Source organism: Apteryx mantelli, chromosome 8, assembly GCF_036417845.1.
Source record: "Apteryx mantelli isolate bAptMan1 chromosome 8, bAptMan1.hap1, whole genome shotgun sequence".
Lineage (NCBI taxonomy): Eukaryota > Metazoa > Chordata > Aves > Apterygiformes > Apterygidae > Apteryx > Apteryx mantelli.
The window spans coordinates 36,502,803-36,529,291 of NC_089985.1; the positions used below are offsets into that span (position 1 = coordinate 36,502,803).

At 45.3% G+C, this 26,489-nt stretch overlaps 1 protein-coding gene across 1 annotated transcript in view; it reads right to left on the minus strand.

Annotated features, from left to right (window-relative positions):
* Positions 1-26,489, minus strand: part of LRP8 (LDL receptor related protein 8) — a 181,556-nt gene that overhangs the window by 50,787 nt on the left and 104,280 nt on the right. Inside the window, exon 3 of the mRNA XM_067301274.1 lies at positions 16,832-16,954. Within this exon, the coding sequence (XP_067157375.1) occupies positions 16,832-16,954 (123 nt within the window). The remainder of the gene's footprint in view (positions 1-16,831; positions 16,955-26,489) is intronic.

A 26,489-nucleotide genomic window follows, 5' to 3' on the forward strand; every position in this document is an offset into this window, starting at 1 on the left:
GGATGTGTTCCATTATCAGCCTTTCCACGGCTTCATCTAAAACTAAAAACAGCCTGATCAGCACATACTGTTCTTGGAGCTGAACTGTGTATTGCTGTAGCAATTAGGAACTCAAGTCATGGACCACAGACCTATTACAGCAGGTGCTGTACAGTGCTCCATTTAATGTTTTAAATTACCATGAAAATACTAGCTTTTTATTAATTCTCAGAAACTCATGAATGTTCCAAAATCTGTTAAAAAAAAAAAAAAATCAAACCACAAATCAGCAAACTTACTGGCTGTATCTTTTAACACCTTTCAATGAGAGTTTGCCAGTACTGCTGATTTAAAACCATGCAACTTTAATAGCTGCAGTTTAGTAGTAGGGAAGTTGCTAAATGTGCAAATGTATCTTCCTCCTCCTCTTTCTGAGCAGAAGTTAGAACAAGTCTAAGCATTTCTGCATTTTCTATTACTGAATGCTTACTGTTTTACTCTCTTTGCTTGATATCACACTATACCATTGTCAGAAATGTATTTGTTTTTCATACACTTAAAGAATTCCTTACAATCCTTAACATACCTGGTCATAAATCATGTGTACTTCTCACTTTCCTTATTCAGTGCCCTTATTTTCTAACTATCCTCTTATAGCTAGATTCTAATCATTTAAGCTTTCAATATTTTCTTACGGAAACAAGGTTTATATGAGAAACAAGAATCTATCTCTCCATCCTCTTAATTTTTAAGTGCACTGGCCAAATCAAAGAAAAATAACCAGAAGATAAGAGCTCTCAAAGAGAATTAAGTTCCCGTAAGTTCAGTGAAAATACCTGACTGGGTAGAACACTCTGCCAGAAGAGGAGGCTGCCACATGAGCCCAGCCCACATTAGACAACAAAGAATCCACACGCAGGAGGAAACTTAGAACTTCTCAGCCAGGACAACTTTTCCCGGGGGTCCTTACCTTCTTCGCCCCCAAAAGACAACCAGCCCCAGGACACAAATGAACAGGAAACCCAGCTTCATTTGTTCTGGTGCTCACAAAGCTGTTTGCTAATCCAGTGACCGAATTATACTTATAGGCAAGAATCAGACCCACACGGCAAGGGGGAAAAGGCCCAGAGAAATGGAGTATAACGCACTGGTTCTCAAGGGCTGGTACGCGATGTCTTAAGGTTTTCAGCAAGAAGATTTCTTTCTAACTTGAGTTAGCTAAAAGAGGTAGAGGTAGAGACAAGGGTCTGATCTTCCCTATATTAGGTAGGGTTGCATTTGGTCTAAATCAAGTAGTTTTTACGACTTTCAAGTTGAAAGTACACCTCATTTCCCATGCAGGTCAGATATAATTTCCTTTCCAGCCACTTAGGGGATTCTGATTTCAGAACTTTAAATAACTTGCTGCCCTCTCAGCGTCCGACCTTTCCCAAACCTGCTCTGACGACGAGACTAAGTTGTCTTTATTTAGGCTTTTCCACCTGACAGCTGCAGGAGAGAAGACAAGGGGCGAGCAAGGAGAAAGCTTCCAGCAGACCGGAGTCTGCAGGAGCTTCACTGAGAGACTCAAAAGAGCTGCTCAGCCCTGCTCAGCACCATGCCAAAGATGAGAGCAGCAAGAAGACACCATCCCCATCTGCTTGTGCCAGGGGCACGGGGTGACGGACATGTGCGCGCACACCTCCCGGGTGTGCATCTGTGCCACCTTCCCCAACAGAGACACGTGCAGTCTGCTAATCCGCTCTTACAAGAGGGAAGGATATTCTCCTCTGCCTCACAGTTACCGCCTAGGCCGGGAACTGCCTACACTTCCGATGATGCTGGGCTGGGGTTAACAACGCAGGCTGAGCTGAACCACTGTGCTCCTCAAAATGTAAAGGACATAATCCCTTATGGGCTCCCCAAACAGCAGCTGGAAGTCTGAAAACTGTCTGACTACCTAAAGAACTCTTCTTTCTGTAGCCATATGAGATCGGCAAAATCAAATACCCGTTTCTGACCGCTTGAAATAACCCAAACATCCCGACTGACTACGTCCGCAGAAGTGTGCTCATATCGATGTTTAAATGTATGAGTTGATTACACCAGCTTCCTTAAATCAGAATTACTTCCATGTAGGTAACACTGTGAGGCCATGAGAAAGTGTAAGACCAGCCTACGAGTCCCCCCACCACCCAGATTGCAAGCACTATTTTGAAGTAGTGACTATTTTTACAGAACCAGAGTATACGGAAAATCAAATGCAAGTCAGGCGAGCGTGCTCAGGAACGGGTAGGACGTGCTTCTGTTGACTTCCAGTTTACAGAACAGACCGACTTGGTCTGTCTAGTCTCCGCAGTGTCCAGGCCCAGTTCATTGCACAGTTTTACCTAACACCACACACGCATGACCCAGTGCGCAGGGCTTCCAGGCCTGGTCAATGGCTTTTAAAAGACAGATTCGCACGCCAGTATATCGCATGGGTTGGCATTTGTCACCCACGGCTTCACCACTGTGCACCCAACCATCAGGCTGAAGGACTGCACGCCACCACTCGTCCCTTCTCTCTCGCCCCCAAAGCCCCTCCGCTCTCTACATCCGCCAGGTGGGTTTTGATCTCAGCTCGGAGGCCTCTCATTTAGCACTCTAAGGATCTCTGGGTCTGGGGAAAGGGGGCGAGCAATTGCAGTACGGAGAAAGTAAGTTAGCATATTTGCAGGTTTGAACGACCAAAATTTTTCCTTTGGCTCGGTGGGAGCAAAAACGTGTCTTGAAAGGCAGATGCAGCAGCCCCAGTTCTCATAATATTTGATGAGCAGATAAGGATATATTCACTCCTTCTGGGACATGTGTTACACAACAGCTTCCAAGGGGAAGCTGTTTTACACTCCCGTGGAAAAAACACTTCTTCCAAGCCAGAAACATAGAAGCGAAATGACAAAATCCAAGTTAAGGGGAAGAATATGTAGAACTGCTGCCAGCCTATGAAAAAGCAAGGACCGTTCCAAGAAACATGAAGTTCCTGGTGTTGCATGACCATTGAACATACCTTTCTCAAGAACGTCACTCCCAGATTCCTATCTTTTACTTCTTTTACATAATTTTGGAGATCTTTCCTCCTTTTAATACGTATTACAGGGATGACTGTTTTATCAAATTATTTAGTTTAAATTGGCCTTTGCTAAGCATCATTCTCTAGCTTCTAGCCATCTCCCTTTGAAACGTTTGCACAGTGGCCGTCTCCCTGGTATTTAGGGATCACCATAACTAGCTCCTTAAATATGTGCAAAGAGAAAAGCACTTTGAGTCACATCTAAACAGAGTCACATCACAGACTGCCTCTTGAAGCCAACCTTTAAAAAAAATGATACGTATTTTATACCGTATTATGAAAATATCATGAGCTCCCATCTCATAAAGAAAGCAAAGTCACAACAGAAAAACTCCTCGCTCATTATTCTGTGGAAGAAAATTGTAATGCAGAGCTAAGACACACACATATAGATATATATATAGAAGCTGGCATGCATGCACAACCACACTACAGTAGCTACTACCAGATAAAACAGAAAATTTTGCACTTTAGGACTCAGAACTATGCCCAAAATTAAGGCCACCACAGGTCTGAGACCACCAATACAGTTTAGCTCTGTTACTTTTTCTGGTTATCCTTTAAAACAATATTTCTGCATTTCAAATAAAACAAAGCATACTCTTTAAACCTGCATAATCTGAAGATGAAAGAAAGGATAGGAAGAACGAACAAAATCCTGCTTTTTCCCCATAATCCTGATGCATAATACTGCTCAATCATTTCTCCTTAAAACTTCACAACCAAGATTACTGGCTCATGGAAAGTAACAAGAAATAGTTCAAAACACACTAACAAGATCCAAATCTGAGAGCACACATGGAACAGATGACACATCCACATGCCCCCCTCCCCACTAGCACCGCAGAACTGAAGCCTGCGGAAGAAACTGCTGTCCAGAAGCCATTAGTTTAGGACACTGAGCTTAGAAGAACCTGCCTACACTTAGGCAGCCAAAAAGGTGCATTTAAAAATCAGCAATTTTTTTCAAAAGTCTTGGTCCAGAGCCTTTAAAGATATTTGCTGCGCATTTCTGAAAGTCTAGGCTTTACTCCTTTCCACCACTTCCTTTTAAATAGTAAATTTAAAAAACCACCTCATTAAGGAGATGTGAAGGAATTGTGAAAGAACAGCTTGAACTTAAAAATTCCCTTATCCTTAACTTTTACTCAGTTAATAAATAAACTGGCAAGAAATTAGGCCAAGAAGGGCACCAAAGTTAAGAGCTTTTAACCACACAGTAAAATCCAGCCACAATTCATAACCCTGTTATTACCTAGCATCTGTCAAAGAGGAATATTATCTACAGACTGACTCCAGCCACCCAGGATGATATAGTGGCACCAGTGTGAGCAGTTTTGACCACTCTGTTCTGCGGATGGTGGCACTTAGAAACCACTTCACTCAACTACCGTCCCACTGCAAGGCAGCGGCAGAGCCAAAAATCAAGCCCAGGTTTCTGGACTGCCGGTCCTGTGTCTCAACAACTTTCTGGGGCAAGCTCATGCAAGGGCCTGGAGACACACTTACCCATCTCTTCCTTTCCTACCACCACCTTGGTCTGCAATGCAGAAGCAGCTGTGCTCCGCCACTGACCCCAGACTCGCGTTTCTCCCACCTCCTTCTTTCGCCCTCCTACCTCGGCTTCATTCTCCCTCCAAGCAGAGCATCCTCTCTGTAGTTTTTGCTCATGGTCTTTTTCTTCCTCAAACCCACCCTCAATGGCCAATTTTGCCAAATCTATAATAACCTTAATAGAATTATATATCTATGCATATAAATGTAATAATCAAGCCATGCTTGGCCTTAGCTGAGAGACCCTTTGACCCTGTTACTATAATCTTTATTCTACTCTTTCTGTGCTTTCTCTCTTTCATCAGTCTTCTTGCTTCACTTGTGTCAGCTCTGATACAAAACCCACTCAGCCAACCCACACGTAACCACACCAAGGCACTAACCAGTGCTAGAAGGCAGCTGCACCGGCCGGTGCAGACCCCACTGGCTTCAGAAATGCCCTGCTGCAAATGCAATGACTTAACCAGGCACGAAACCAGGAGCACTGCTGCAGGACCCTGGTTTGGTTTATTTTTCTGAAGCACCTCACGCACTTCTTGGTGCTGAAAACAGCACGCAGTTTAACTAGGGTTTGCAAAGTGCTCGGTGGTTTTTGGATACAAGTACAACACAGGGGGGCTGGTAACAGAAAAGCTAAGTGCAAACAGGATTTAAAAACGTGATTTTAAGGCTGACAACATTTCTTTAATCCCTTTAATGCAGCTTAGTTTGCTTGTTTGGCTTGAATATAATGGATCAGGAACTGCTTCTCAGAGTTTCTCATCAGATAAGCAGTTAGGTAATTATGGGACTTTAATTACGCAAAAAGAAAGGAGATTCTGCTATTGTGATCTTCCACAGCATTGCTGTTGCTTATAAATGAACATATTGTGCAAGCCAGGAAGAAGGCATTGACTAAAATAACGAAAAGCCCTGCTAGAACTTAGATGTGTTTTTCCTTTGTGAAAAACAAAATACTGTACCTGACGGGTTGTGGGGTTTGAATTACCTCTACCAAAGCCCACTTTAGTATTTCCTCACAGGTTAATTTAATTAAATCTATTATTACAGGGAGTTATCTTTGCATTTTTACCTGTACTGTATGGAAGCTTAGGGTACTCCGATAAATCCGGAAGATCAGAAAATTTTACCAATGGCATTTTGCCTTCCTCGCCCGCTGCCGCTTCCAGCCGGAGCAACGTGCCGGCCGAGACGCCGCGCACGAGCCGGCAGCACCCAGCCGGTCCTTGCGGCGAGATGCCACTAGTCGCGCTCGCAGGCAGCTCGCAGGCAGAGCGGCTTCTCGGTGCCTGCTTGGAAAAGCGGGAATAGAGTATCGTTAAAAGCCAGGCTCCTGCCTGGCTGGTCATCGCCTCATCTCCAAGCACCTCTGGCACATCAGCGGAGCAGATGTGCTCCGGGGCCACCTCTCCAGACGCTCGATGGGACCACCGAGATGAGGAAGCTCATGCACAAGCCCACGTGGGCACGCTGGCTCCGCTTCTGCTTTCCCGGGCTCACCGTGAAGAGATCGGGCTGCGCACCAGGCTACGCCAAGAGCCCCCGGGCGCGGACGGGAATGAAAACCCGATGTCTTCAGAAGCCTCTCAGCTGTGGCTGGGTCCAGGACGCCCCCGCGGAGTGTTCGAACCTCCGCCGCAGCAGCTGCTCTTTCGTTTTCCCTCTGTCCAGGCTCGTTTTCTTTCTCTCGTTCACAGCGATCGCTACGAGTCTAAGCAAAACCGGAGGAAAAGGCCCCGCAGAACGCTAAGGGGACAGAATCATCCAAAGGATAAAGGAGGCGAGCGGCACCGAAACGATGTCCATCTGTCACAGGGATTATGGCTGCAGAAGCGCTTCTGATCGATAGGGAAACTAAAGCCACAAACGTCCCCAGATGAGCAAACGTAATTAAACCTGCCAAGATGAGTGATAGAAATTATAGAAAGAGGAATTACACAGGTCTGCAGGAGATTGCCAGAAATCACTGTAAAACATTTGTTCTTCTTTTTCCTGCTACCTGAAGTCTCCCTTTTTTATTTAAATTAAAAACTTCCCTAAGTATGCTGCGATATTTGTATTTCACCTTGTATTTGCCATTACAGTATGTTCCTCTCTGTTCTGTTAAAGGACTGGACGTACAAAACAGCATGCAGGACTTCTAAACAATTTCATAGTAAGGGGAAAATCGAGTGCAGTGTTCCACGCCATGTTATGTACCTCCAGTGTCCCCAGCAGCTGAAAGGAAGTCACCCCACGCCGGGGCTGCTAACGGCCGCATGGCTACGCGGAGGCAGTTGCTGCAGGAAGATGCATGAGCTCATACCTAAAGAAGATGCTGCTTTTTCACAGTGGAGGTGACAACTCTGCTGAGGTGTTAGAGGTATCAACAGCTGAATTCCTGCTCAAAGGGACCAAGGGGATATGAAGAACTTAAGGCCAACAAAAAAGGAGGACTCAGTAGACAAACAAAGCCTTAAGGATTTATAAAATGTCCTCATTCTCAAGTGCATTTGTATGTGCAAATGGAAAGAAGTTCTGAAGAGGCTCTGCTGCTATTAAAATAATTGTGTTTCTTATCTCAGAGCCAATATTTCATCTTTTATATGCATACAAAAATCCCCACCAGTTTGCTTTTTCAGAGGATGGAACAGGCACCTTTTAAGTCTGGCAGCTTAGGTGGCATTTTAATTAAACGTGTTCAGGCCGTTGCACAAGAATAGCGGTGCGTAGACCTGTGGCTGAGAAGAAAAGACTCTCCCCTACCATCTCTGCCTTCACTTCATTACAAATAGCCCCGCTGATTGCAGCAACTCGGCTCCAACTTTGACTCTTGCAACATGTCTAGAGGCAGGAAACGAACCATGAACGTCTTCACAGAATGTGTGTGTTAATTGCTATTTCTCCATTTTATCTTCCTTAGGGTGCCAATATACCTGATGAAATGCTTGAATGGTGCACCGTTATTTTTTTGTGTATGTGTGTGCGCACGTGTAGTTTTACATACATAAATGTGCACGCAACAGCTAGAAATGAAATCACCGACTTTCAAACATGCTAGACGTGCCTCTCCCTGCACAAAAGCAGCGCGGTTACGTTCACGCTGGATGACCAGTGCTTACCACCTCTACGCCAAAACACAGAACTCAGTCTTCATACAGTAACATGAGTCTTGTACAACAGTAGACTTTGAGCGCTCAAGTGATGTGGGCAAGAGGACTACTCGAGCAATGCAGGCTGGAAAAATGGTGCAACAGCTGGCACGAGCCTATCGTTAGGAGAATGTGCACGCATGTGTGGTCCAACAAAGTTCATGAGCCAAGTCCCCTGTATTTTAATATAGGGGATCGTTAGCATGTTTTAACACGTTAAAATACAAGACAGAGAGAGGGTGAGCTGAAACCTCTCACTCTGGACACAGTCACTAAAGGCAGTGTCCCTAGAAAGCAGACAAGCAGCGACTGCTCAATTAAACCCCGATTTACGTTGGCAGCAGCTATGGAAGCCCCTAAACGCGCCGGGTGAAGACCCGCGCTGCTCTCACGTGGGCAGACGGCCCGGCAGCCACCACGCCGGCGCCCAGAGCTGAATTCGAGTGAAAGCGTTTCGGAGAACTGCAGATCTCCAGGGCCAGGTTTAAGTTACATAAATTATCTACCAAGGTGTGCAGAGCCTGCGGATCAGACCAGTCCTAATCACGAGCCTCAAGGAAGCAGGCTGGAGTATCACAAGACCATTATTAAAACTGCAGATAGTTTCAGTGGGAGTTTGTCCTGAACGGGAACATGATCCTAGAACTGTGTAAATGGAGAAAGAAAGGAAAAATGGGGAAAAGAGAAGAAAAAATAACTATTAAGTAAAAGATGGTGGAACTAGGAGTCACAGTTTCTACTGTGGTATATTAAAACCAAACAAACAATAAATCCATTACGGTACTAAAACACAGACACTATTTAAATATGAAAAATGTTAAACAATGCCACTTCCTTTTCACCTCTTCAAATATTTTCCTCACACCGCAATTCACCCATGTAAGAGAGGAAAAACCAGGCAAGGTTCACTTGCTGTGCTCTTAGAGCCTGACACTGCTTCATTCAATTACCAAAATATTTCAATTCTTAAATTATGTTTTGTTTCTGATTCCCAGAAACTATTTCCTCTTCACATCAGCCATGGTAAGTCCACCAACCATGAATTTTTCCACTTGATAAATGAACATGAAATAGATATAAAAAATTAGGTAAATCTGAATTTCAGAAAGCAAGCAGGAAGAGAATGGAAAAAATGAAAGCATTAAGTGAAAACCTGCCTGAATATTTCTGAAAATCTCTTCAGTTTTTACTAGTTCAGTATTTATAGGCTGTTAAATAATTACACATACAAGAGCCTCATATGCTCAATTTTCATTTTCCTGCTCTTCTTTCCTATTGAAATAAATGCAAGATTAATTACAGCCATAAAAAGGCAGCATCAAAACCTTTTATGATCATTCCTGTTTATGAACTGCATGAATGCATTAGACCAATAGGAAAAATATTTAAACGCCAGCATTTAAATCTTTGCAGCAGTCAACTAACAAAAGCTCAGAGTAGATCTGAGGCGTGGGAACACTGCAAATGTCACAGTTGGCAACGTGACATGAAAAAGTCACTTTCTTGCAAGGTAACATCGCTTAAGGAGAGAACAGCAAAAACGTTAGAAAAGACCCAATGGGTACTTTCTGTTGGTTTCCCTATTGGACTAGAACCTCTAAAAACATGAATTATGGGGGTATAAGCACTAACCACCTTCCCTTAAAGGAAAAAATGCTTTGTCAAAGCTTCTTGTGTTCATCTCCTGTGGCCTTCTGTCCCTTGGGATACCGAGGTCAATTCTGGGTTACTCGCCACGGACACACTTGGAGGCATTCAGAGAAATTACAGTGATTAAGGAACAAGAAGCACTTGTGAAGAAAGTATATACTAGCTGAGATAAGATGATTAAATCAGGAGTAAAGGTACCTTTACAAGCATTTGAAGAGTTACACATGCTTAGGATGAAAAGGACTTTTAAAAATCTATTACAAGTTACTGCCAGGAGCAATGTGATGAAAATAAAAGGAAATATTTAGGATGGATATACAAAAGCATTTAGGAGTAATACCTGCACACACTGAATGAAATCCCAGAGTCAGTGAGAAAACATCACTCGGGAAATACAGACTGAAGAGCACAAGAGCAAATACAGAGCAGGCAGTAAGCCAGAACCCGTAGGGAGCTCCCGGTCTCCTGCCAGGCCACAGCAGGTCTTCTCCATCTCCAAGTCCAGCCTCACCATGAAGCATTTCATGATGCACCCTTTCGGTCTCTTAAAAAAAACCCTTTATTGTGCTACTTAGCTAGCAGACCTAAAGACATAAACCAAATTATTTTCTAAATTGTATTTTTGATGTGGTAGAGCACTGGCAGAGGCTGGTGAATGACGCAAAAACTTTATCCTCATTACAAAATTACATCGTTTCCAATTATTTGACAAAATAATCTGAACTGAGAGATGATGTACGAGGCGAGGCTGAAAGAACTGGGTTTGTTCAGTCTTCGGAGGAGAAGGCTAAAGGAAGATTTTATTACTGCCTTCAACTACAAAATGGGGAAGGACTGAAGAAGATGGAGCCAGACATAGGGACAGGATGCAAGGTGACAGACACACGCTCCAACAACAGAAGTTCTGGCTAGATGTAAGGCATTTTTTCCTCACTAACGAGGGTGGTCAAACACCAGGACAGGGGCCAAGAGAGGTTGTGGGACCTCCACCCTTGGAGTTATTCAAAGCTTGGCTCGATAAGGCCTTCAGCAACCTAATCTAGGTGGACCCATTCTGAGCATCCGTGTAACCAGATAACCTCCAGCGGTCCCTTCTACGACTCCAGGAAAAAATGCCACGTGAGATGTCTCAAGAGATTTGATCACCAGGACAAACCAAAGCTCTTACCACTAGCACTGCAACCCTGGCGTGGGCATCCGGCAAACCAGGCTGCCGTCTTCCTGCCCGCTCGCAGGGAGGAGCCCTGAACTCCAGAACCGTTCCCAGGCTCTGTGCCTCGCGCTGGATCTGTTCTACGGACGTGGAGGAAATCTGGGCTCTTGGCCTCGGCCGCCGTAATCCAGCAGCGCTCCATATGGGCCACGGCTCTGCTGGGGGACGGCAACGGGGCTGCCGGAGCCGCGGCAGTTGAGCTTGGCAATAGACTGTTAGCACAGCGGGAGCCTTGTAAAACCCGCTGTAAAAATGAACACCTGCGCACCCGACGTTAACATCATCGTATGCAATTCCCTGAACGAGCTGTAACAAATTCATCCAGCAGTGGTGATGAAGCCGGAGGGTCTTTATTTATGTATTCCACTGCACTGACAGTCCTCGTCCCCCGGATCACAATATACACAAACAGACCTGCTTTTAATCACGACTCTTGTTATTAAAAAAAATAAAAATAAAAAAATCTGTTACTGCCTGAGGTCCTAAAACCTGATATCTGACTCTGCCTGGCTGATTTGGCCTAGTTTTCTTTCTTTTTTTCCCCCCTGCTACTTGAAGTTCAATGGCCCGGTGTGCGTGTGTGACACCCCGAATGAGACGTTCCATCATTCTCCTCCAGGAGAAATTCTCCCGGCGCGGGGAACAGTCTATTAAGTCGCCTTGCACAGAAGTGCAATAATGTCACCAAGCTCCGTCAGCCGTGCAGCAGATCGGGATCAAAGACGAGCAATACAGACGCAATTTCCTTTGGGGCGAATGGGGAGCTAGGGGGGAAGGGTACTTTTGGGGATGAGCAGTACCAACAATTACAGAATTTTTGCTTTTGTGCAACTTAATAGAAAGCCAGAACAGAATAACCATTATAAGAGATCAGCATACATAAGAGAAGCACCCAAAGTGCCTAGGACCACAGATAATACACATTAAAAATAAAACTGTCAAGACTAGATACATCTCCCTGAATGACTAGTGACATGTATTTAGAAATAAAAGTATTGCATGAACTGGTACTATATTTCAAACCAGCATTCAGAGTTTTATTTTATATTCCATTTCAATTTAAAAACCTATTTCCAGGACTGCTGCTTATTAAACCTGCCCTATTAAATCATTCCTCTATTACAAGCGGTATGAATTCAGGTCTCCCCTTCTCTTTCTTCCTCATAACACCTGACGATACTTTTCTGTATAATAATTTCTGCTCTTAACTAGGAGAGTGTCACATATCTGGTAAGAAATAAGAAGCGGTGAGTTTATGCTGCCTGCACTCCTCTATCTCATTATATATACAATGTCCTAAGGCAAGAGTTTGCCAGCTTAGATTTTCACTTGCTCTATCCCCTTTAATTTGTGTTCCCAACAGTGCTGTTACTGTTTGTTAGTATTTGTTTTTATTTTTCTCTAGAGGATTTTTTTTTAAAGTCACTGATTAAATAATCAAAATAGTTCAGAGGGAAATTTAAAATATCTTTCTTGTAAAAAAGCAGAATGATTCGGTGTCCACACTGAAACAGCGCTAGGTGGGTCGCATTCATGTTGATAGAGGTCTCGGCAAGCTCAATGAGAAAAATGATTTCCCTTCCCCCTCTCGGCTTCGGGAAGCCAGATTGGAAAATAGCGAGGAATCTTTCCCTATGCATAAGCAAAGCCCCTGCCTAACGGCGATGGCTGCAGCACTGCTCGTGGGTGAGCACTGAGCCAGCCCGGAGTAACGAGAAGCAACTCCGGGGCTCCAGCTCTCCGGTGGGAGAGCCCACGCAGGTCACCAAAGCCCCGTGCTGCTGGCAGAGGTCCGCTGCCATGTCACGCAGCAGCAATTACAAGATTCGCGGGTGTCTGAGCCCGCTCCGAGGTCGAAAACGTTTTCTGCATCTCAGAACGGCTGCTGGCGAGGTACACGGGAGTTGCGGGTGCCTGCCTGATGGAGGCACTGACCGCGCTCCCACTGCCTCCAGATACTCTGCTGTCCTTCCTAATGATTCGTGGGAGCTCCGTGCATACTAACACGCTGGCACAGCGGCGGCGAAATCCGTTCTCGTTCCAGAGCATCCTCCAGCGACGGCTTTTTGCACCTGCCGTAGGCTCCGAGGACGCCCCAGCGGCAGGCAGGTAACAGCAGCGACGGCTCACGCACAACGGGAGGACAAACCTGCAGCTCCCCCCGGTTATTTTCTTGGTGAGACAAACCAGTAAAGTTGCTTTACGTACACGCGGCCAAGCTGTCCAGAGCAGAGCCCTGGCCCAGGCAAGCGCTGAGTCCCAGAGGCTTAGCGGAGGCAAGCGAGGCTGGAATTTGGCACAGCCAAGCACCGCATCTTCCCCTTCCCCACCAGGAGCAACAGCTCACCATGGCTAAATGTTATTTCTTTGTTCCACCTTACCCACCATCCGTTTCCTCTCCTTTGTTAAATATGTTCCTCAAAGTAACCTTCCTTCTTTAATACTACGTTCCTTCTCCTCCTTCTCCCTCCGCCAGTCTCAATCCACCCAGCTTCTTACACTGGGAATTCTGCCCCTTCCGTCCTTTGCTTGGCTGTACCAATTTCTGAGTTAGCGTGGTTTGGCTTCTCCTGATTTAGGTGGCCTTCTGCTTCGATACAAAAGCAAAAAGCAAAACAAACCACCCCCATAACTCACAACAGTCCTAATAATGGCTTCAGAGAGAAGAGATCCAGCCCACAAGATGCCCCCTGAATAGAGCAGCTCATAGAAAAGGGGCAGACACTTCTGTGAAACCTTAATATAAATTGAGACAAAATAAATTCAGCAGCCAGATAATAGCACTGAAAAACTGACAGATGGCAGAACACTGAGATTTAGTGGTGATGCTTGCACGTTACATGAATAATTCACTTGGACAAACCTATGGATGCGAGAGTATGTTTAGGTTAAGGATCTAGCTTCAAGAAAGATGAAGAAATAAAAGCAGTTTCTTATCTGTAATAATCCCTTTCAAAGCAAAAGTCTGAAAGAACATCTTCACAATCAGCCTGTGCTAGAAATTAATAAACCTTTGACTAGCAACAAAAAGCCGCTACAGGGAGAAGCCCCCATCATCCATGAGTTCAGTGGGACTCATAAAGGATATCCTTACAGCTGCCACCCCCGGAGCCAATATTCAGTGGCTTAAGGAAAATGAAGTTAAAAAAAAAAAAAGAAAAAAATGCACAGACAGCAGAAAAGGCCTGGACATCACAGGTCCAACAGAGTCAGGCCAGTCGTGATGCCATCTCCTCTATCCAACATGAGACAGGTCACACTGTCCTAAAGCCTGGGGGTGGGTAACATCCTTAGCGGGGACACTATTAGGTACAAAACCGAGCAATTTCAGAGATCTGGGAAACAGAAAAAGCCAGTAGCAAAGTACTATTTTGGTTTTGGAGGGTTTTACACAAAAATAAGGAACACAAACTATTATCTTTAACCAAGCATTAGAAAGAGGGACATAACATCCCCAACAACCAATCAGAAAGCACAAAATATATTAAAAAAAGCATTACAAAAAGCATTCAGAGAATAAAAAGCCACTTAGCAGTCGGCTAGATGTTGAGAGGAGATGCATTGCTTTGATCACATTCGGAGCTGGAATTGCTCCTAAAATGCAGTCAGCACTATCAGTGCTTTTAACCTCCCCGGCTCGCGTGGGCTATGGACAATGTCCCAACATTGCATTAATTGAGGAATAACCCCGGAACCTGGCAAGGGTGCTGGTAATTACGTGGCCTGTCGGCAAGCAAGTGATTTTATAAAGCAGTTTGATCTTGCCGGAGGTGAGAAATCTCCATTTCCCAACCGGTCCCTTCCCTAGAGAAACGCCGCAGTGCAGACTCCTCCGACGGGCCGTGCTGCATTTCTAAACAGGGAATGAGACAGTTGTAGGGGCCCGCAGGCATTTCTCAACCACAGGGAGAAAGTTCAGCCTTGCTTTCATCAAGGAGAAGGAAAATCGGACTGGAGGGAGGGACCATACAGGAATAAACTCTTCCAGACTGTCCAAGGACACGTTTTGCCTCTCACTAGGTTTTCTGTTTGTCATTACAGCCTTTTCCTTGCCCTTGAATGGCATTTACACACGCAAAGGACTAGACCTTGTAAGTTAAGGGTACAAAATGAAAAGCAAAGCAAAACACTCCAGGTTTTTGTTTAATAGCCCACCAGGATTATAACCGCACTTCTGTCTTGAGCAATGGCGGCAGAAAGATCTGCAAACGTGCATGAATTAATCCCACCAGTGGCACGGCGCTTCTGCATGATCAGGTTGATTCTGTTCGATTACAAAGCAGATCTGATCAGCCTTTGAGATGATACACACTTTCACTGGGATATAAAACATTGGGAAAGAAAGTCCTTCCCACGCAAATAAAAAACCTTATAGCTATCAGCAGTCATAAGATTAAAACTACTTGATCTTCATCTGATTAAGTGTGACCCTCAGATCTGAATAATCCTATAAAGCAAGTATGGCTCCAAAATTCTACTTTTAGATGTTTTGAAGGTTTGAAGGCAAGTTTTTAACTGGTACATACAGGAACATTGGCTTCTCTTGCGAGCTAGCCACAAGTCAGGCATAAGCTTGTATCAAGTCTCCTTTGAACTTCGAGACACAGGTTCTTGCTACTTAAGCATAAAGGCCGATTTCCCTAGAGCAAGAACATAAGCAGGGGAAAAATCAAGGTGAAATGGCTAGAAAAGGAAAGGCAGATGATCAAGGGAAATCGTCAGGGATCTTAGAGCTGCATGCTCTAAACACAGGCTGTCCTGTAGCCTCTGACAAGAGATTCACAGACAGACAGAGACCGTGGCGAATAGAACTGCTTAGTTATTCAGCCCCATCCAGAGACAAACAGAGACTGGAAGCAGCATTAATAAGATGCTTTTTGACTAAGGAGGATGGAGGGTGAAAGACCAACACGTATAGTACATAAATATGCTAATGTAGCTGCTGAAATAATTTTTTCTATAGTCTGTATATGGCTGCACAAACTATTCTATTCATTCCCTGCAAGAGAGAAGTGCATTTACCCTTCTTAATTAGGGTGCAAGGTAGAATGGGCTACTAAGCTTAAAAAGAAAAGAAAAGTCCCTTATGTGCCACATTCTGGTGAAATCTGATAAAATACTTCCTCCAGCACTGCTGCTGACCCGTAGGAATATATCTGTGAAGTACATGACCAGAAATTCAATAGAATGGCTTGTATTAGTTCTTGATTTATTCAAGAACAAATCTGCACACTTAAGGAAGTGCACATACAGAAGTCAGTGTGTTAGCTAGCGTTTTAATTAAAATATTCCTGGGATTCCCTTGAACTCCACATCAGACACCTTCACCGTTCCAGAACAACGGGAAGTGGATGCACTTCCTCAAAGAGTGGGGGGGCGGGAGATAAAATGCACTGAATAAACACCAAGCATGTCCTTTTACTTCCTCAATCAATGCGTTTTAAAAAGGTGTTACTTGCAGTGAACATCTGTTATGTTCGCTCTCTGCTTTAGCTGTTTTACGTTGCTGATCTTGCAACTTTTCCTTTTTCTTCATTTGTTCCGCAAGGCAAATAAATAAATAAACAAAATCATTGAGCAATCTCTAACATTGCAAAGTTCCACCATAATGACAGAAATGCTCCGAGCAGCAATGAGGACTTTCAAGATGCTACCATGCAAAACGCTGCAAATCTAGCTTTCCAAAAGGCCTGATCCCAGGTGTGCAGATTTCATGGTGCTTGATTCAGACCTTAAATGATTCACAGTGCAGCCCTGTAGACTAGTAAACGTATATTCCAGAAAGCAATGGTGCACCTTGTGGGTAAGGGACTACATAATAGCTTCTGACCCATACACCTGCTTTGGCACTCCTGGCTCTTATGAGTGCTCTCCTTAGTGAGAACCAAGAACCGCGAACCTCTGTGCACCACTGCTGAGCACAACCGACCCCTACAACCAGATAAGCACCCATCTGTAACAGAGCTAGAGGTGGTTTTAATTCTGTTACAGACTGGATAGTGCTGCCTATATCATAGTCTGGAAAAGGGATACATTTGAAAGTCTGGAAACCATTTGATTTGAATGGCATAAACCTTTTCTGTCTTTAATTTCTATTATAATACAAGCAAAAGCAGAAGGATCATCCTGCACGTGTGGGAAAAACACCTCTGATTTCCTAACAGCCTAGGCTTTGATAAGGCAACCCATCTGAGACACACGTTCTGTACTCACTGCATGCTGCTTCTGATTCATCCGACCCATCAGGACATTCTTCTTCACCATCACATTTCCACCTGGCGGGGATGCAGTGGCCGTTGTCACAAGTGAAATCGGTCTCAGCACAAGTTTTCTTTGCTGCAAGAAGAAGGAAAAAAAAAAGGATATGAATACAAACAGGGCAGAAGACCTTCACTGCATCCAACTCCACTAACAAAAGGACAATCCCAATTGCCCATATCAAGAGAATTCACTTCACATTCGACATCATGACAGAGTCAAACAGGTATTGAAGATGGTTGTTTCTTCTCTCTAAAACATTTATTCTCCCCCCACCCTCCCCCATTATTTAAAACAAATCCACTCTTTTATGTCTTATTCTGGACAGTCAAAAAAAGAGGGAAGTTCTGCATCAAAATAAATATCTAGGGCTTGTACTACAAAAAGTTGCTATGTATATGAAGCTGAAAGCATGCTGCATGATTTACAGGCACATAAGATAAACTAGTCTCTGCCTTGGAGTACTATAATCTAAGTGATAATGTTTTTATCTATGTAATATATTCATGGCTTCTCGGGTAAATCTGTCACTACAGTAGATGGTCACAAAGCACTCCTCCAAACACTAAAAATCACTTAATTAAATTTCAACCACTCCAAGCTCTTTGCTTTGCTGGCATTAATCTAGGGCTTGAAAAAGATGCAAGACTGATGAACTCAAGCAACTAACTGGTCTGTTCCTCTGTGCTGGTGGTACGGCACAACCAGTGCCCACAAATCAGCATGTTTCTACTACAGCAGAGAGATACTAACTCCACAGGCAGCCCAGTCAGTCCCGAGCCTCAGTTTCCATGGGGTTAACGACCACTGCTATTTGCAATGGTGTCTTTAGTCATCTTCAAAGTGCAAGACTCTATAACTAACCAGTCGCTACCTGTGCTGGTAGTTGATTTATATAGGAAGTTGTAGCATGGAGAAGATTTGTTTCTTCCCCGCAAAGCTGCTCACAACCTAATAGGATCACAGGAAAACTCAGGTTGGAAAGGACCTCAGGAAGCCATCTAGTCCAGCCACCTGCTCAAAGCAGGTCAGCAATGAGGTCAGACCAGATTACTCAGAGCTTCATCCAGCCTGGTCTTAAAAACCTCCAAGGATGGAGACTGTACAGCCTCCCTGGGCAAGCTGCTCCAGTGCTGTCCCCATGGCGAGCTTAGAGCTTGGTAACTGTTCTCCACCCTAAGCAATGTGCACCCATCATGGCCACCTCAACAGTCCTTCCAGCAAACGTTTTCAAAGACTAAGCACAACAAATCAGCCTCCCTGCTTTGATATTCCTTTTCTTACATGAGCTCCTGACTGTCAGAGGGAGCTGCGCAAAATGTAGGTCACGTGCAGAAAACAAGGGCATGATTGTGTGAGGTTCTGGAGAGATTTACATGTCAGAAATCAAGTATTCATTTTCTAATGCACAAAACATGCAGCTTCCCTTAACAGGCATCCAAAAAGAAAATGCTGCAAAACGTCACTAAGCACAGGTGCAATCTCTCAGGACATACTGCAAGAAGCGAACACACATTTACTCCCCTTCCTTTGTTAAGTGAGCCGGCTTCTGAATAAAATGGATGATTGCCCTTCAGTATTACAGAACCAGAGAGTACAAATTAATACAGAAAGAAAATGTACAGACCATGAGTTTTACAGGAGACCAGTCATATTAAGAATCCAGTCTGATCATCCAAAAACACTGCACACTGTTTACTGGGCAGAGTGGACCTGCTTCAGCCCCTCTCAGGTGAGAAAGCCCACCCTCGAGGAACCAGCTCTCATGAGTCACTTCCGCAAACAGAGACCAGACTGTCACCTGCAGCAGTTAAGTTAGCAGTGCTGGAGAAATGGCAATGCATGGCCTAGGGACCAACCGTGGCCAGCAGAGGTCTGCAGGACACAGCCCAGAAATGTCCCTGATGGAGCTGCGATGCTATGGGTCAGCAGCAGAAGACTACCAAAGCAAGGCGAAACACAGCACGCAGGGACTTGTAATCCTAGCGGGCTGCATCTCTCTATCCAAGACGCAGCAGATTTAATCTGATGGATCGAACGCAAGTTGAAGTACAGAACTCTGGTGGGACCTGATGAGGCGTGCCTAGATGAGCAAAACCGGGACGCTCCTCCACTTGCTGTGGAGCTGGCTAGACAAAATGTCCATAACTGCTATTAGGGGAAGGCCGGGAAGTCCGCAAAAGAAACAAGCGTGTCTTTATCCCAAAAGCAGAGGCCAATACAATACTAGAGACATATATAACTTACTTTTTAAGAACGTATTTAGTTTCACACTAGCTCTCTCAATGTCGTTATGTCTTGTTTTGCATAAGAAAAGTCCTCTCCTTCGACCCATTCCCAAGAGATCCGGACAGCAACATGACTCTTTCCCCACCTCGAATTAAACCGCCCTTATTCCCGTCAACCCAGCGCCGCGATCGCTGTTATTTCTGGGCCGCGGGGAGCGGGCGCACGCGCGCACGGGGTCGCCGCCAGAAGGGAGGGCGGCCGGGCTCCCGCCTGCAGCAGATGGTGCCGCCGATTGCTTTGTTCCCCTGACGCCGCGCAATTAATAGGTTGCCGGGACTCGCAAAAAGGGGGCGAAACACAGCGCCGGGCGTCAGCTGGAAGGTGTTAACGCGCTCCTCCAGCGCGGCCTTCCTCTTCGCGAGGCGCGGGGGCAACAGCGGCCCACCGGCAGCGGCCCAGGCGCCCTCCCCGCCAGCTCCCACCCAAAGGCCTGAGCTCGGCGCCGGGTAGAGCAGCCAGATAAAAGCGCGTTTGGTCCTTTGTCTGAATCTAAACTGTCGATAATCTCTCAAAGGAGCAGGATTGGGGAGAGGGGAGCCAAATCTTTCCATGATTGTGATATTCACTTTTACTATTTCTTATTTTTTACTGTTTCTGCTTTTTGCTATTAATTATGTTTTATATAATATATTTTATTTGTTATTATTCATTTATTATTATTATTACTACTCTCTAAAAAAACTAGAGTCAGAGCTCTACAGATTGCTCTAATTAAAATAAACTCTGCTCTGTGTTGCAAACAGCAGCCCAGGTTATTAAAACCAAGAGAAGACTGAAACACTAGCTCATTTCTCACCTATAATACCAGGCTGGTATCACTTTGTTTTCAAGCAGATTCACCTTCTGGCACTCAATTGCTGTGCCTCCGAGCTCACAACACAGGCAGGGAGCAGTTAATTAAAATATCTGCGCTTATTTTTTTTTTCTTCCTTTCTCTTTTTCAAGTCAGATAACCCTTTTCTATTAATCTCCCATGTTACACACCTTTCTTCTACCAATCCTGCATTAAAAATTCATTGAGGTTCACGCCATAAACTGTCAGCGGTGCGTTAAAATGCAAAATAAACACCCCCCCACATCCCTTTTGGGCAAGGGGGAGCACGCAGGTTCACGTTACGGTTTCACCGGGCTCTCTCGGAACAGCCGAGCAAATCCAATCGCTCCCTCGAGATGGGTGTCCTTGGCCGCGGGCAGCTCTGCCGGCCCGTCACTTGCGAGCGAGCGCAGCGGCCCCGCTGCTTGGGGGCATGCCGCTCCGCCGCCGGGAACGGCGGGCTTCGTCTCCCTCTGCTCCAGAGAGTGGCACCAAAAGAGCCGGGATTTCTTTCGGCCCTTGCTTGGCTTGCCCTTGGTACCTGCTTTTCCTTTCCCGCACCTGCGGCTGGGCAGCTGCACCGGGAAGCCCAGGGAAGGGGCTAAGACGGGCGCTGCCGGGGGCTCAGCCCCGAGGGTAAGTCCTGGTTTGGGCATCTTTCCAAAGGAAAGCTCGGTTTAAGGAAGTCGTTTCCCCTTCTCTGCTCCCGTGAAGAAAGTCAAGAGGTAAAATGAAGGTCTCAGTTGAAAGTAACCAACTATGAACAAAAAATACCCCAAAACATACAACATACAACAACTTTGCTTGCTTCACTTGACTTCATTTTACTTCTTGCTGCAGCTCTAGAGGTTTTACGGGACAGGAGCATCTTTACACCTACCCTGTACAAGATACCAGCCCCCTGTGATTTAATCTCCAATTCATGCCTCTTGCTTTTTCCTGCTGTGCACGTCTGTAATACTACGCAATAGGTCACACTACAGTATTTTAATTTTTTGCTCCTCTTAATTTTCCCAAACCAGCACCAGCTGAAGAACAGTGAACATATTTCTTCTCTGTCATTGACAGTTTGCGAGCAAAATTCTAGCTGTTTAATAGCCATGGTGATGTAAAGGCACATAAAGGTTATTCTTCTGATCACAACTTGCCCATAAGAGGACAGTTAATAAATCTTTTTTTTCCTAAGAGAATGAAGTCTTACCTAGTAATAACTCAAAACACAGAATTTTTAGATTAAGGGTTTTGTTCAGACCCTGGGTGGTACGTTCAAACAGAAAAGCAGGCTAATAAGAGCACTCTTGGACGCTAAGGCAAGGAAAGGCAGGTTTCATCTCACGGCGGGAAACTTCAGTGGCAACTTTGATCAGTGACTTATCCGAGTAGCTGACCCGACTCCATGCGAAAAGGAGAAAAGAGACATCGCACGGGTCCGGGAGCTCAGCACCCCCTGCCGCCACCGCTCAGCCCCGAGAGGCGCCAGCGGCAGCTCCAGGCGCACGATTACGGGCCACGCTGTAGTTCTTACGGATCTCAATTAATTCCGTCCAGCAGGGAGCAGGATTCACCCGAGCTGAGTCACGTCCTTGGCCCAACAAGCTGCTACGTGTCCCAAGAGACTGGAGGGTGCTGGGGTCCTTATTCAGCGCCTGGGAGATAGCCCGGACTGACAGCAAACAGGCAGCTCCAGAAAATAATGTGGTTTTTTTTAAATTATTTTTTAATTCCAAAGTTAGGACCACTGCAAGCTTTATAGACAATCCCAAGCGCAGAAAACTCCCAGAGCAGGAGAGTCAGATGTCACCCACTGGTCTGTTGGGGTCGCAGCCCTCCACAACCCCGCGGTCTTGATCCCAAATACTTTGGCCAGGTTATGCACCCAAAGGACGGCTCACTGCTTTCAAGGAGACTTGGAAATCCTAACCTCCATCTCGCTGCCTGACTATTCTTAAGCCCTGCTGCAGAGTAATGTCACATTGACTTTGCAGAAGAGGAAGGCTCTGGCGAGGGTAGGACAACCAGCCCCGGGTGTCCAAATCCTCGGCGCCGGCAAGACCCGAACCCGGCATTTCGTGGCTGAGAGATGGCCCCAGATACGAGCCGAGGGCTGAACCATCAGGAAATCCTAGCGGCCGCTGACTGTCGGGCCCTTTTCATCTTCAGACAACCAAAGACACCTTGAAGTAACGAAAGGGAATACTTAACCAGTCTGAATCTGGCCACTTTTGCGCCGCCGCCATCTCAGCAGGCAGCTGCGCCGACGGAGCGAGATGAATCAGATCACCTCAAACAGGCGGTTCCCCGACGCGGACCACGGTCCCTTTGATACGCCACATGAAACGCGTTCAAAAGCGACTTCTCCCCTCGACTGCCTGAGCCAGGCTCCTGAAACAAGGCCCGAGGGACGGCGCTCCGACAGGAGGATTCGGCAATCGGGAAGGTCCTCAAAGACCTTGCGACAGCAGCCCAAACATCAGAGGGCAGCTGCTGACACCGAACTAGCCTCTTGGATCAATTAAATCAAATCAGTTAAAAGGAGAAAAAGAGACGTCACCTGGGATTTTCACTAGTATCAAAGGCATCCAACTTTGTGCCTTTTCAATGGGAATACATATAAGCCCCCAATTTAGAACTATTTAAATAAATTCTCACATTTAACAGTGAGTTTATCTGGGAGGAAAACGGCAGCACCTAATTAACAAGTTAGGGAAAACAAAGAACGCTAAGGCAGTGCTTTGTTCTCATGTATGAAATTAAAGTGACGTTATCAACTAACAAATACCTGGCTGCATCGCTTAACTGACTAAAGTAATCAAGTTAAAACTCTGCGCCTTCTTCTCCCAACCTGTCCTGAGGTTGCTGCTTCCGTTCCAGACTTGAAGAAGGGACTGCATGCTCAAAAGTTTCTCTTTTTCCAAATATACAAGTTGGTCTAACGAATGCATCATTTGCACCTACAAACTGTGCTTCACCAGCAATAAAAGCGGAAATTAAAATGTTCGTTAGCAATCCCAGAAGAGAATCCAAAGGCAAGATGACCACGTGGCCTGGCTTGTCCCTGTGAAGGCATCAGAGGTCTGTATAAAACATGTAACTTGTGCGTGCCAGAACAACCCTCCCGGGAGCTCAAGGGCTGCAGGGGGGGTTCGCAGCTGGGAACAGCCCTGGCAGAGAGCCCAAGCGCTGCCTCGTCTCGGAGGAACAAGCTCCGCACTCCTCCGGGCAAGAGTCCCCTCCAACATCTGCTCCCTCAATTCTTCCTTTAGCTTTAAGATCCACTTGCAAAGCATAAGTGATCTTTTAAACTGTACAAACATAGATTTTTGCAACAATTTTCTTTTGTGACAACTTCAACTGCATTATTTCTCCTCTGTTACAGGTGTATAGAGATATCAAGCGTCCAAAGCCATGGAGGAAATCTGTGGCATAGCCAAGGACCTGACCCACATCTTTCAGCGACATCTACCCGTGCGGTATCTCATGGCCGAGGCAAAATTTCCTCCTTACAGAAGGGAGCAAGCTTTGCTTTGCCATGGAAGCCGAGCGCCTTTCCAGAGCTCCATATTGCTGCAGTCGTGATCTCTTCAAGGGATCTGGTATGCTCTGAATTACCAGTTTGTGTCCAAACATTTCTTTGACTAAAGCTCATCTGCACTGACTTTTACTCACAGAATTGTCAGCTTTGTCTGCCTGGTTTGGGTTTTGGTTTGCTTTGTTTTAACAAGCAGCAAGACGCTCTTGCGAGACACAAGACCTTGGGTGGCGCCTACATATATGTCATTTCACAATGAAGGTCCTTTGCACGTTCCCCAAAAGGCACTTGACGCCATTCTGTCTCGCTGTTTCTGGGAATTAAACCCCAGGGGCCACGTTCCACCCCGACGAAACGTCGCTGAAGTCCATGAATAATTTTGGCCTTAGAGCTCTCCGCGCAAAATTGGACGCAGACGTCGTTATGACATCCTATGGCGTCTTCTTTGTTTTTAATGTAGGTTTTACAATCCTCACCCTAAGTCAGAGTTATGTGCCTCAAGCAGGCGCTAATAAATGTGGTCACAGACCAAGCTAGGAAAATGTTCCCCAACAGAAACATGAAAACTGGGAAAAATTTCCCAGGCTCTGAAACTCTGGAGTGATCACAAGTGTCGGACTTTCTTCAGCGAGGCTGGTACTGTCCTGCAATCCCTGGTGCTTGAAAACTCTTGATACGCTCAAATTATTAATGGCTCTTGTTCTGAATGAGGTTCAACAATTAATGCCCTGATGGAAAAAGTCAGGCTGCCGGAGGACAAAACATACTGAAGGCTATTTCTGCTAAGAACTAGATTAGGGCAGAAAAGCAGAAAAGTTCATTGAAGTTGACAGAACAATTTCAGCTCCCACCTACAAACCTGCATAGACCTTTGTCATATGGGTACCAGTGCAATGGGCTCCCTATATAAATAGCCATTATTTAAGGTTTCTGTCCAATTCGTTTTTTTAACGGATCATTCATTTTTCAACAGGGTGCTGACATAATCTGCAAGATTAGTTGACGGGATGGCAAAGAATACCCCCAAAGCCTGAAGTGCCTATATCTCTTACCAGGTTTTGCTGTCGCATTGCAAGCTTATAATACTGCCGTTTGCAGGGGAGACACTATGTCACACCAGTAGCCTTGCACAGCTTGGACACACCACTGCCTTCTCAGTGCCTGAACTTATCGCCCGTCCTGCAAGGTGACAGTACAGCAAAGCAAATTTCAGCTGAATTTCATGCTGAGTTTGCTGAAACTCCAGGTTGTGAGAGGAAGGAGAATCCAGAGTCCCAAACGCTGTGCAGACTCGCACTTGCTGCGGACCCCCAGCCATGCTCCCACGGTGCAGGCCAGCTGCCGCCCCCAAAATTACCATTTGCCGGTCGGATGGTTTGCAAGAGTCAAGGAGTTGGCCCGGTGCCCTCACTGTCTGCCTTGTCCCACATTGCCATGATACGCTCTCTTAAAATCTGCGCAAGGCATTTTCTGGCAATCTTCAACCCGTGCATTTGCCACATCCATGCTAGCGTTTGCCCTCCCAGAGCTGCTTGTGTGTTTTGCAACCCCAGTCATTCGGGTGACCTGGGCTGGGGCAGCTGGGAAGGAGCAGCAATTTCGCTACCTACCTTTGCCACGGAAAGCAGAGCAGCGGGAGATTATGCACTGGGGTTCCCAAAGATTACAGGCAAAGTCACTTGCGCTGCAACTCAGCTTTAAAACAGATGTAAGAAAAATATATACTGCCTAAGGGCTGTTCTTCAGAACTTGGCCCAGGCCCAAGTTGCATACTGTTACTACAACAGCCTGGAAAAACAGTAATCTGATATTTGCACCTGCAAGCTCTGCATTTGTAAGTGCAATACAACACACGTCTATAACATCTCTACGAGCACGATACATTGCCCAAAACACGTGTTCATTTTTAATAGCTCAGACCCGTAACATAAATAATCCAGATCAAATGACACATTGAAAACCCAGCAGGATTCAAATCTCACAATCCGTAACAGTCCAAGAAAAAATAAGCAAAGGCTCTTCAAGAGTCAGGATCAACAACCTGACAAATCCACTCAAAGACTCAATCCTCTCAGTAGCAAAATGATCCCTCTGTTTGCAGGAAACAAGGAGAGATGACAAGAGAAGAGTAACAGATTTGCAATAACTGAGAAAATATTACTGGTCTTGTGCCCAACTTTGTGTGGGTGGCCAGTGGGGAAATGCAATGCTGCTCCATGCTCCTGACCAGGGAATTACGGGCGTAGTAACACACCTGATCGTTCTGCTTTGCAGCCAACTGCAGGGGAAATAAAGCAGTTACTTTGGTGCTGCCGCATTTGTTTTCTTTATTAGAAGCTGGCCACATTTTATGACACTTCTATACATGATCCAGTTACTTAAAACTGAATCAATGTTTGCGCCTTCTCTCCTCTCCCTACTCTAATCAATAAGTTGCAAAGTGGAAAATATAAGAAATATTCTGTACTTTTAAAACAAACACTGAAGTCTACTTTCCTGGAAGGCTACAAATGCGAGAATTAAAATTCATAGTGCCTTCCAGGTATCTCGGAAGAATAAAGTGTCAATAGCAATGAACAGAGTAGGGATCATTCAGGATTTTTCTAAAGGCTTCGTCCAGCATTTCTGGCTGCTTGCTTAGTTTTATTGTTTGTTTCGTTTTTAGCAAAGTCGTGGTATATTTTGGAGTAAAAACTGTTTTCTAGGATTATATCAAAATGTTCCTCTTTCTGACCTTGCGTTCATTGTCCTGAATTCTTTAACCACTTCAGACACCAGAAATAGAAATGGAAAACCAAAAGTAATAATCGGTATGTCACGGCAGAAAAATTACATGTGACAAAAGTAGCTATATCACAACATACATTACTGGAGGGCATTCTTATGCCATGCCAATAGGAATAGTACAGGAACCCAAATCGAGTTAAGTGGGCAGCAACACAGTAGGAACATCCAAGATGGCAAAAACTTTAGGCCCTGAT